Source organism: Oreochromis niloticus, linkage group LG19 (assembly GCF_001858045.2).
Source record: "Oreochromis niloticus isolate F11D_XX linkage group LG19, O_niloticus_UMD_NMBU, whole genome shotgun sequence".
Taxonomy (NCBI): Eukaryota; Metazoa; Chordata; class Actinopteri; order Cichliformes; family Cichlidae; genus Oreochromis; species Oreochromis niloticus.
In genome coordinates this window covers 12,986,257-12,996,693 of record NC_031983.2, presented here as the reverse complement: position 1 = coordinate 12,996,693, position 10,437 = coordinate 12,986,257, and the positions used below count along the sequence as shown (strand labels likewise).

The following is a 10,437-nucleotide window of genomic DNA, read 5'->3' as shown; positions in this document are numbered from 1 at the left end:
TGGTTAAGATATTTAAAAACGATTTGAAAACTGAAACTATTGCAACTGATGCCATGCCCTACATGTTAAATGCATATCCAATTTGAGACCAAACAAAACTAAGTGAACAGCTAAACAGCAAAACCAAGAGTTTAGTAATTACAGAAGAAATACCTTAGAGACATCAGAATGTGGCCCCCCTTGCCTAAATCTGTCATTACTGTAAATACTTCTATATGTGCATATGGAACAGAAGAAGCACAGTACACGCAAAGACATAAGACTTTTTTTCTTCAGGCGAGACCTATACAATTTTAAATTAGCTCGACTCCTCCACAGATCCCCTGGAAACATTCCAGAAGATTATTTTTTAAAGACAACAACAAGTCATTAAAATGAAAGATCATTTAATATTCACTGTTTATTCTTCGGTATTGCTGTGCTGTGAGAACGCTTTAAATTAGCCGGAGAAGCGAATACCTTTGGGTGCACTATCGTGTGCGTGTGTGTTGCAAGACTGCCAGTCTTTTGCTCAAATGAGCGTCAATGATACATCAGTCAAAACTCCTCCACAACTTAACAGTATCGGGAATTTTAATACGTGTATAGTGTTGAGTTGTAACTATACATTGGCATTTTTACTAATGACTCTTAGGGATAAATTTAATAGAAAGATTATACAGAAATGCGAAACCTGTAAAACGTTTAATAGAAAATCCATGCCGTTTATCAAAAAGGTTGTAATCCACTCCATATAACTGCTGATATAAATGTTGTTTAACAATGATGTTTTCATGCTTTTCATGATGGTTTATTTAAGTATTTTTTAATACCTAAAAAATACTGGCAAAGAAAAAAATTTAAGCTAAGTTTTGCTTATTTTGCTTTATATTGTGAGCGATTGGGATTTTTTATACCAAAATGAAGTTTCTAAGAAGTTCATATAGTCCTGCAGTTGTCTTTTTAGGCACTATATTAAATCTCTGGCAAGAAAACTTCTCCATACCCACCTCAGTCAGATAAAAACTGGCCACTTTAAGTCAAACATGATGCTGCATCGAATAGGCAGGATTAATCATCTCCCTGCAACAGAGCTGAGCTGCTCCATCTTGGCCCGCAGGAGACATCAAACGTACTCTCCCTGCCCGCCTGCCTACTGTTTCCCCTGGAGAGACAGAGATGGGTTAGAGAGTAGAGACTGGCCTCTGGTAGTGCAACTCTCTGTGGAGTCTATATTGATTACACCTGCCACCAGCGGCTAGCTGGAGCTGTGTACTCTGACAGCTGGCAGCACAGGGCGAGATGGATAACTGCTCCAGTCGGGTTTTAGCCAGCTACATCATCACTTGGCTCTGTAGAGGTAGTTAGGAAAGCAAAAGTTTCTCTTTTTTTTCTTTTTCCTTTCTACTGTTTTTTTTAAGTTTACTTCTTTATAGTGTTTCTTGTTTCATTGTTTCTTGGCTTTTCTGTTATGGCACATATTTCATCTCAGACATGAGGAATTCACTTTCTGTTGTATCTGTGAATGTCTACTTATAAAGTTATAGAAAACACAAAGCAGGACGAGGCCTTGGCTCTTTCATCACAACGTCCTTTCTCCATATCTTGTTATACGTATGCTTGACTTCGGAACTTACCCGTTAAAGTTTTCTTTTCAGAGATGGACAGCTTTAAAAGTGAGTAGGTCTTAGATTTATAAAATCATGTCTACTGTTAAACCATACCCCTGAGGACAACTCACTCTGTTTAGAAGTCGGAAGGATTGAGTTGTGGGAAGAGCTGGGAGGTGAATCCAGAGTAAATCCCTTTTTTCCTGTTAGCTCACTGTCCCTTCAGCTGGCTGTGAGGTATATGGTGTTGATTATGGAGATGAGAACCATAAACTCAATATTTTCCGTGCTGAAGTGAGAAGACTGTAAAGCAGGCAAACACACTCTCCCTCTCACACGGGCGAGCCAGAGAGTGAGCAAGCTAAATGGGTGTAGAGGGATTCAGATGGCTTAGTCAGGATAGGAACTGGGATCTAGTGGTATGTTTCTCTTATTTGTGTCTCTGCCTCTCTCCCTGCTTTTCTCTCTCTTTTTATCACTGTGCTTTCTCACCCCAAAGGCCTTATTTGCAATCCTTTGCTTCTCACGCTGCAGTCTGTGACAACAGCACAGGTTGAAACATAAGCCTCACCAAAATCTTGGTCATTTCATTTTAAAAAATACACTTTAACTTCTCATCTACTGACTTAAAACCATTATAATTTAAAGGCAAATTGTTATGTAAATTGCACGGTTTGGTGTACTTTTGCTGGGTTTTCCCATTGAAAATCAGCAAACATTTGCTCTGCTTAATGATTCATATCCTTCAGAATTATTCTGATTTTCTTTGTCAGTCTGTGCGTTTGTAATTCCTCACTTCTCCGAGAGCGCAGCTTCCCCCAACCACCGTGGATCTGTCTGTGGTAGTGTTCATCAAAGACCGGTGACTCCCCAGATACTGTTACAAGAATCCAGGATCAAGTTGCTCTACTTTTATTTATGTGTAGTGCCGGGAGTTTAAATATCTTCCTGCGATGTGAGAGCTCGGTCTGTTTTGACCCAGCCATTATTTCTGTGGCGGGGACCACAGAAAAAAAAAAAAGAAAAACAGACCTGCATGCTTCATGAGGGACTGAATCAAAAAGTAAGACCAGAGATGTGGAGGAAGGGAGAGAGACAGCCAGTCAGTTTAGGTATTTTGAGAGTTAGTCATCCACTTGCCTGTCAAGCAAGCAGCTTCTCTGCTGTCTGCTGATGCCCGACGAAGCAGAAGACATGCCTAAACATTAATGGAACTAAAACAAAAATAAACCATTTTCATGTATAAAGAGAGATGCGCATACAAAGCTGCGTAGAACTTGGCAGTGCTGCCTTTCATTTATTCCTCTGGGGAAGAAGGACGGTGTTTGTATGTTCGGAAAAGGGGGGGAAAAAGAAAAAAAACATGGCACACAAGGAACATTCCAAGTTTGCCACAGGAAATCAATTTATTTGAGAGGGCAGCCGGGCTAAAAATAGGGAAGCCCCGAAACAATAGTGTTGGAATTAATTGCCCAGATTTTTGTGAGAAGGCAAGAAGACTCGAGAGAGCCAAAGTTTGTTCTCCGTCTTGTTTTCAAATGTGTGTTATGGAAATATTAGTCTGGTCTAGTTGTCATGTTATTTTGTTTTGGTATATTTCTGCTTGTCTGGAGCTGTCAAACAGAACTGAATCTCAATCATTTTCTTCCCCGACTTACCACTCGTCAACACATCTGCCAGCTGCCTTATTTGACAGGATATGATGATTTATCACAAGTTCTCCGCAGTAAATAGACAATAACTGTTTTGTCACACTCCACCGAGTTCTAACTGGGTTTTTGGGAGTGTGTGAGGGAGTGCTGTAGGGTCCTTATGGGGGCTGATGTGTCGTTTTTAATGAGATCTCACAGCAGTGTTTAAATATTTAACCGTTCCTGGTGAAGCCTCCCCAACAGCCGCCAGGCAAAACTGGTGAGGTTTCATGCAATCATCACAAAACTATACTGAACCTATCCCCCGAAAACATCAGAAAATAAGCACAACCTGAATACATAATGGCATTATGAATACACAGCCTGCTGTGCCTAATACCTGCACCTATCGACAGACACGCCGTCTTTGCCCCTGCAAATAAGCAACATGACAAAGGGTGAGCGTGATGATGAAAAGCTGTTGAATTATACATCTGTTTTTTGATGGGATATTTTCAAAACTTTTCTTTCCTCCCCCCCTCCCACCAAAGTAATCCCCCCTGTCTCTGCTTTGCTTTCGCCTTTTTTCTACCTCATTTTGAGCTTTTTCTGTATGTTTTTGAGAAACATTTCACCAGCGATCAGTTCAACTCCTACACTCTTCATGTTTTTACATCCCACAGCCCGTCAGTCACAGAGAATGGTGCTGGGGTGTCTGCCACCACCTGCTGTGTTCAGAGAGACGTTTCGATGGTGTGCTTGCATACGCTGTGTTTGTGTGCACAATAGTGGAAGTGTCTGAAGGGCATGTTATGTTAGGGTGAGTGACTGTAGAGGAGATTGGTCTGGATGGACAAATAATTGTATTAAGATTTAGGGTCAAAGAAGACTAAAAATAAATGTGTTTGTTTTGTTAATCATCTAACTTGGTCTGATGACATAAACTGGGTGATGAAATCAAAATACTTGCCCTTAAAGGTGTTTAAATAGCTCTAAAATATGAGTTTATGAGGCTGTACACTGATTTAAATTTCCTTATAAATATCATTTGGATTGTTTTTTAATCACAAATGTAAAAGAGGAGACTTTAGTTGGTATTTGAAGCCGCTCATGTGCTGTATTTGGAGGTGCGAGCAGTATAAAGCAAGAGGAAACTGGAGGGACCTGAGCCCACAGATGGCAACGTACGCGACATCTCCCATCACTCTCAACACTTCCACCCCCTTTTCCTGCATCCTCTCCTTTTCCCAGTCTTCCCCTAGGCTTCTCTTCCTTCTTTTATCCCTCCCCTCCCCCAACTGTAGACAACCCATCCCTGCCAAACTTAGCTCTCCCAAAATCCACCACCACTCCATCCGGTTGCTGCTCTGAGGTCTCACTGATTGAAAGGAGCATTATTACCTCCCGCTATCCTGCCCATCCACTGTGGAAAATGTTGCTTATTTGACAGTGGATGCATACAGATATTGCTGTAGAGGGTCTTTAGAGTTTGGCAGATACTTGGTGCCAAATCATATGCATGACTCCTCTTGCCATGCCGCTTCATGTGGCTGCCAAATGAGGTTCACTCGGGTTTTTGTCAAGGGACCTAGACTATTATTCAACACCCCCCCACCCCAACAAGCCACACTCCTAACATGCACATCCGTGCACACACACCCACACACAAGATAAAAACCTGTGCTTCCTCAGTGCCCTCTTTCCCTCTCCCAACCTGTACCAGCCCTATGCCCTCCCACTCCCCTCCTACCTATGCCTTCAGTCTCCATACCACACTCATTATTAATGATCTAAGGGACAGCTTTCATTTGATCTATTACTTAGGACGGGACGGCGGCTGCTGTGCTGCTGCATCCCTGCTGGATCTTTAATTATTTCATGGAGGGCTTTCCTCCTCTCCGCTGCTCCTTCTCTGTTGTGCAGATGAAATATTGAAGTTGAGGAGTGTAGTGCAAAGTGGCCCCATACAGAGTAAGGTGTGTGTCTGTGTGCGTGTCTCCTCTGCTTTTGTAAGTGTACAGTGCATTTGTGTGCACAGACATATATGTGTAAGGCCGAGTTTCTGCAGCTCTCAGATGGATCTTAGTTTTTCATTATATGAGGCTCGGACTTTTATCTTGAAACTTCAAGTAGTGAAGTCACAGATTGGAAGCAGATTGCGTTAGTTATTAACTTCTTCCTCGAACTGCAATTCAGCTTTGAAATATTTTCAGTGGGTGAATATGTGAGTTCTTGTTGTTGTTAAGACTCTGGAGTATATTCTGGCTATCTGACAAAAAAAATAGCAACAAATGTTTCCAAAAGGAAAAAAAAAAGGCTACGACAAATGTGAACAGAATTATTTCGCTGCATGTGTAATGCGATGTGATTATGGGCCATAAATGTTGTATTACGGCTGTGTTGAGGAGCAGTAATGGCATGATATCACCGCTAACTTTTTGTTGCCAAAAATATCAGCGCTTAACAACATCTGACGGGGAAATGTGGCTGACACCGCTAGCGCACACAGCTTTGCATTCAGGTATGAAATATGGCACGAGGCCTAATTGGCTTGCTCTCCCAACTTCATACATTTTGGACTCTCTGTGTTAATGGCAATCAAAATTCCACATGGGTCTATACTACATTCATTCTGTGCCATACAGAACATCCACTGAGGCACGGGGCAGCTAAAGTGCTTATGAATTCAGCAAACTGTACACAGCTGCCTCATGTAGGAAACCATACTCCATAAACATAATGACTTAATTTTAGTCTGTGTGACGGCATGCGATGGTAAGATTTGCATCCACAGCACCTCTGCACTCAGTAAAACACTGAATTGCTATAACTGGTAGAAAGAGTGATTCCATGCACTTATGTGGGGGACCAATGAAATGACATTGATATACAGCGCTCCATTAATTGCCATATGAATAGGGTCTGCATTGCTTGGCACTCTGCTGATGCATCACAGTAAAAGAGATGGGTCACTCTGTCTTCTCCACCCTGCAGCTTTGCCAAGCTCATAATTACTAAAACCCCCAATTAATCTTCCCATCACATAGGCCAAATATACACTTCCTCCCTATATAAATGAGTTACAGTATATGCTCTTAGTAGATGTGCATGATTGTGTGTGTGTGTGTGTGTGTTTTACAAAAGAAGGCGTGTGTACATTTACGTGTGTCCACTTGAAAATGCCAGTGCTTGTGAGAACATCAAGTACAGATAATACCATGTGATCATAGTGCATCACTTGTGTCAGTATCACACAGCTGAGTTCATGTTCTTGCAAACAGAGCAAGACATTGTGTTCACGTAGTACATAGCCAGTTATATAAGCAACACAAACATGCAGCTATACACAGTTTGTAGAAGAGAAAACACAAACAGATGTTTAGTGTCATTTTCTTTTAATTCAAAAACTTTTTTTAACAAGTGAAAATATGTTATCCGAAGATAGACTAGGTTCTGCATTTATTTTAACAAGTTAACATTCAACGTGCATTTTAAGATTTGTTTTTTCTTATTTGCATTTTGATTCAATCTGCAGCAACTCGTCGCCCTTATATAAATGTTCCTATCCACTTCACGAGCGTCAGTCTGCAAAAAAAAAGTGCTGCTACAAGGTATCTGGAGGCTACACAGTGTCTAATTTCTGAGAGGTCACAACAGCCGTTAGATGTACACTTCTTCCTGACAATACATTAGTGCGAGTATGTGTCTGTGTGTGTGTGTGTCTACATGAATATGTATTTCTGATTGTAGCATGCAGTTCTGGCCCCTGGCAGTCAACCTTTACACTTATGAATAGAATCTCTTCTCCACGCTCCAATCTGCCCACTAGTCTGTCTGCAATCACATTTACGATGCCTTACTGGCACCTAGTGGTGACGGGATGCACTGCATACACTTGATGCTTGACTGCCAGCAGGGGAGATGGAGAATTGTTTACAAGTGGCATTTGCCCCTAATTAAAAGCAGTACTTGTTGGAGCACTCGGTCTGCAGAAGGACTAGCATCCACAGTAACACAAGCTGGGCCGCTGATCCTCCGATAAGCCTCCTCCACTCTGCGCACACACACACGCAAACATTGGTCAAGGAGTGAAGGAAGCGTGCAGCACAAGACAAATTTTAGTATTGTGATTGCTTACAGCTTTGCTGCACAGTAAGGTATACAATACAGTACATTTTTGAGAAACAACACAGATGGCTCAGAGTTCTGCTATTCCTGTTACCAGTGAAGAATTGTCCTTTTGATAGTGGCGGGCCAAGTCTGCAGAATCCCTCACTCATTCACAGGCTGACTGTCAACTCCCTCCATTTTCTAATTCTGCAGGCCCAACATCTGGTTGTCCCGTGTGGAAAGGCCATTATGTCAGGACAGAAGACGAATGAAAGTAGCCATCGACCTGTCTGTGTAGCAACTAACTAGGCCGGCGGTGCCTGCCAGTTTTGACCAGCTTAATGGAGCACAGCAGCTCAGCAACTAATCACCTGCTCTTTCTCATCAGCTGCCTCTCCCATGGGACTGTAATTGATTGTTAAGTGTTTGATGGATCAGACGAAGACTGAGCTGACTTGACTGTGAATCCACAGTCGGGTTTGTACTGATCTTCACTTTCATGCTCTAACACTCATACTTTTTCTTCTTTTTCTTTTTTTTTAATATAAGTATAACATAGCGGAGCCTTTCATTTTTGTCTGACGTGCCTGACATCACCAACTCTGGGTACCTAGAATCATCATACTTGTCCTCAATCAGATTAAGAGTGCCAGCAATATGCACAGAGAACTACTTTAAAAGATCTATATTAATGTTATCACAAGTTCACAACCAATTATCTGGGCTTTCAGTCTAAATGGGTATTTTCACTTGCTTGGTGAGTGTTCTAATACAAGTATAATGCTAATTGAGTAAATAATATATTATGCATAAGCACTCCAACTACCTCACCTGAGTCTGAACAGCTGGTTGTGATCCAGCTCTTCCTCTTCATCAGTCTTTCCTTGGCCTCTGTTTCTGAGTCTCCTCTTCCTTTCCTCGGGGTCAAGGGTGAGTAAGACCACCAGGCTGGGCTGAAACAGGTCACTGGGCCAACAGTACACCTCCGAACCTTCTCCTGGAAGGTTGCACACTGGACCACTCACCGCTGTGGCGATGGCATAGGCCGCTGTGCTGTGCCAAAATCTGGGGACAGATAATCGATGGTGAATTGAAAGGTGAACGACAGGTGGAAGTCGCATCAGGTGACTTGGTAGCCACTGAATATTGAGTTGTATAGACCTAGATCTCAGCGGGATCTACAAGTTCTTACAAAAGAAAAAAAAAGGCCACAAAACAGGCAGACCTTACTCCACCCGCAACATCTCAGCTGTCTTTACCTGTCAACAATGACAGGTGTCTTCATGCCCTCTCGGCCTATTTGATCTGCTGTGATGTAGTTCCCCAGAGCATAGAAGGCCCTGCGGATGAGGGGTGGCTCCTGATCAAAGCGGGCTCTCCAGGGGGACAGGCACTCTGGTGGGGATGGCAGAAGAGTGGCCCCAAGTGTATCCTTCAGAGACTCAGTCAGAGTAGTCTTACCTGTGGTACAGAGGACGGGATATAGATTCATCTCAAATCCAAAGAAAACAAAGGTGTGAACATTTTCGAATCACAAAAGGAGGGATTCATCCTTTCTGTTCATATTAAAAGAAACTGCGGTGGCCCTTGAAAAGTTCAACTAAAACTCCCTCTTGAACCACACAGTTGAGCTTTCATGAAGGTTTGAAAATAGTATTAGAGGAGCGAGCTACGCAATAAACCATTTCAAAGTGATGTAACTTTTCTGAGGTCATGATACATGATATTCCATTAAGTGAAGCTCCCTGGCAGATAATGGCTTTAGCGGAGAACAACCAGCCACCACTTTAGGACGACATCTATGCATCAGACTGATCACGTATTTATTTATGAGGTAATGGCATTAACCTGTGGCATCCAGGCCCTCTATGACAATAACAGGGAAGTCTGGTTTATTTCTGGCCTCCACTCTGCTGGGCAGCAGCTCCAGCACAGCCTTAGCTTCTGGGATGATGTCACCACACTGCAGAACAGACAAATCAGTTAAGCAGGCAGGAGTGAGTCATAGACTGTGCTATCAATGAGCGCACATAGTGCTGTGGGCCACCTGGCCCTCCCTGATAGATAAACGTTAGGAGCAAGAGCTCTGGGTCTCTTGGTATAAAGTGCTATCCCTACATCATCCACAAGAGTGCGCCCGTTTGCCAAAATCTATACGTAAAACAGTCTTATAAACATTAAAATGAGAAAATACGTACTTTTTTCATCACGTCATAGGCCTCATCAAAGCTGTAGAATACATCAGAATTGATAATGTTGAGAGTAGATGGGTGATATTCTGGCGCTTCTGAGGATACCACATAGTATCCCTTTGCCACATCCATCACCTGGCTTGCTGTCTCTGACCACATGTGCTGAGTCCACTGTTGGCCGTCTTCAGCTGGAGAGTACGAACAAACTAACACTGGGTCATGTTGTATTAAATCACTCAAAAGTCGCTCTATCGGGGAGGAAGTGTCAGAATTCCCTTTTAAAAAGTAACCCTTAACGAGAGAATCCCTGACGTTGGGTAGAAATGAAGACATGGGAGACAGGCGACACTCCGGAGGCAAGTCCCTCAGCAGTTTGTCTTTCAGCTCCCCGTAAAACTTCGCCGTTTTTATCCTGTCTCTGCTGCAGTAAACAAGGACAGAGTAGCACTTGTCACGGTTTTGAACTTCTCTGAACACCCTCGGCACGTCTTCTCCCAGGTGCTTTTCCTTAACAGCAAAATAAAAAGGCGCTCCATTTAGCTCCACCGAAAAAATACGAGAGCACCACCGCGGAAGAAGAGACATTGCCTGTTTTGACATCTTGTACACCAGATGCCCTTATCTGTTTCCAAAATATGGCCCAAGACGCATCGTGTGAGCTGAAGGGAAAACGATACTAACGGCGCCAAACGGAGAAAACGAAACTTTCCGTTTATTGTGAAACGCGTTTATTATTGAAGCCAACGCCTCTCAGGAGCAGCCCAGGAATTCTTTCCAGGAATCCAAGTTATGTTTATTGTTGTTTAATGATAACGAGAGACACAAAGAGACTAGACAAGTAGCGAAGCTGTGAAAACTACAGTGAACTGAATGCACCCAGACTCGAAACAGAAACTGTTTTACAAAGAAGCATTT

The 10,437-nt window shown here is 42.7% G+C and overlaps 1 protein-coding gene across 1 annotated transcript; it reads right to left on the bottom strand.

Annotated features, from left to right (window-relative positions):
- Positions 1 to 6,598: 6,598 nt before the first annotated feature.
- cmpk2 (cytidine monophosphate (UMP-CMP) kinase 2, mitochondrial) lies at positions 6,599 to 10,329 on the bottom strand. Its single transcript, XM_003453236.4, has 5 exons — positions 9,529 to 10,329; positions 9,179 to 9,293; positions 8,590 to 8,791; positions 8,162 to 8,395; positions 6,599 to 7,274 (listed from the first exon to the last, which is right to left on the bottom strand). Exons 1-5 carry the CDS (start codon positions 10,120 to 10,122, stop codon positions 7,154 to 7,156), a joined length of 1,266 nt encoding a protein of 421 aa, XP_003453284.1. The 5' UTR covers positions 10,123 to 10,329; the 3' UTR covers positions 6,599 to 7,153.
- Positions 10,330 to 10,437: the final 108 nt, after the last annotated feature.

What these genes read in the sequence shown, in the direction of transcription:
- cmpk2 (XM_003453236.4), bottom strand. Translation starts at nt 10,122, where the DNA reads ATGTCAAAACAGGCAATGTCTCTTCTTCCGCGGTGGTGCTCTCGTATT. An exon ending in CCTATGACGTGATGAAAAAA is followed by an intron (nt 9,294 to 9,528) that starts GTACGTATTTTC and finishes TCTGTTCTGCAG; the next exon opens with TGTGGTGACATCATCCCAGA. An exon ending in AACCAGCTGTTCAGACTCAG is followed by an intron (nt 7,275 to 8,161) that starts GTGAGGTAGTTG and finishes GTGTGTGCGCAG; the next exon opens with AGTGGAGGAGGCTTATCGGA.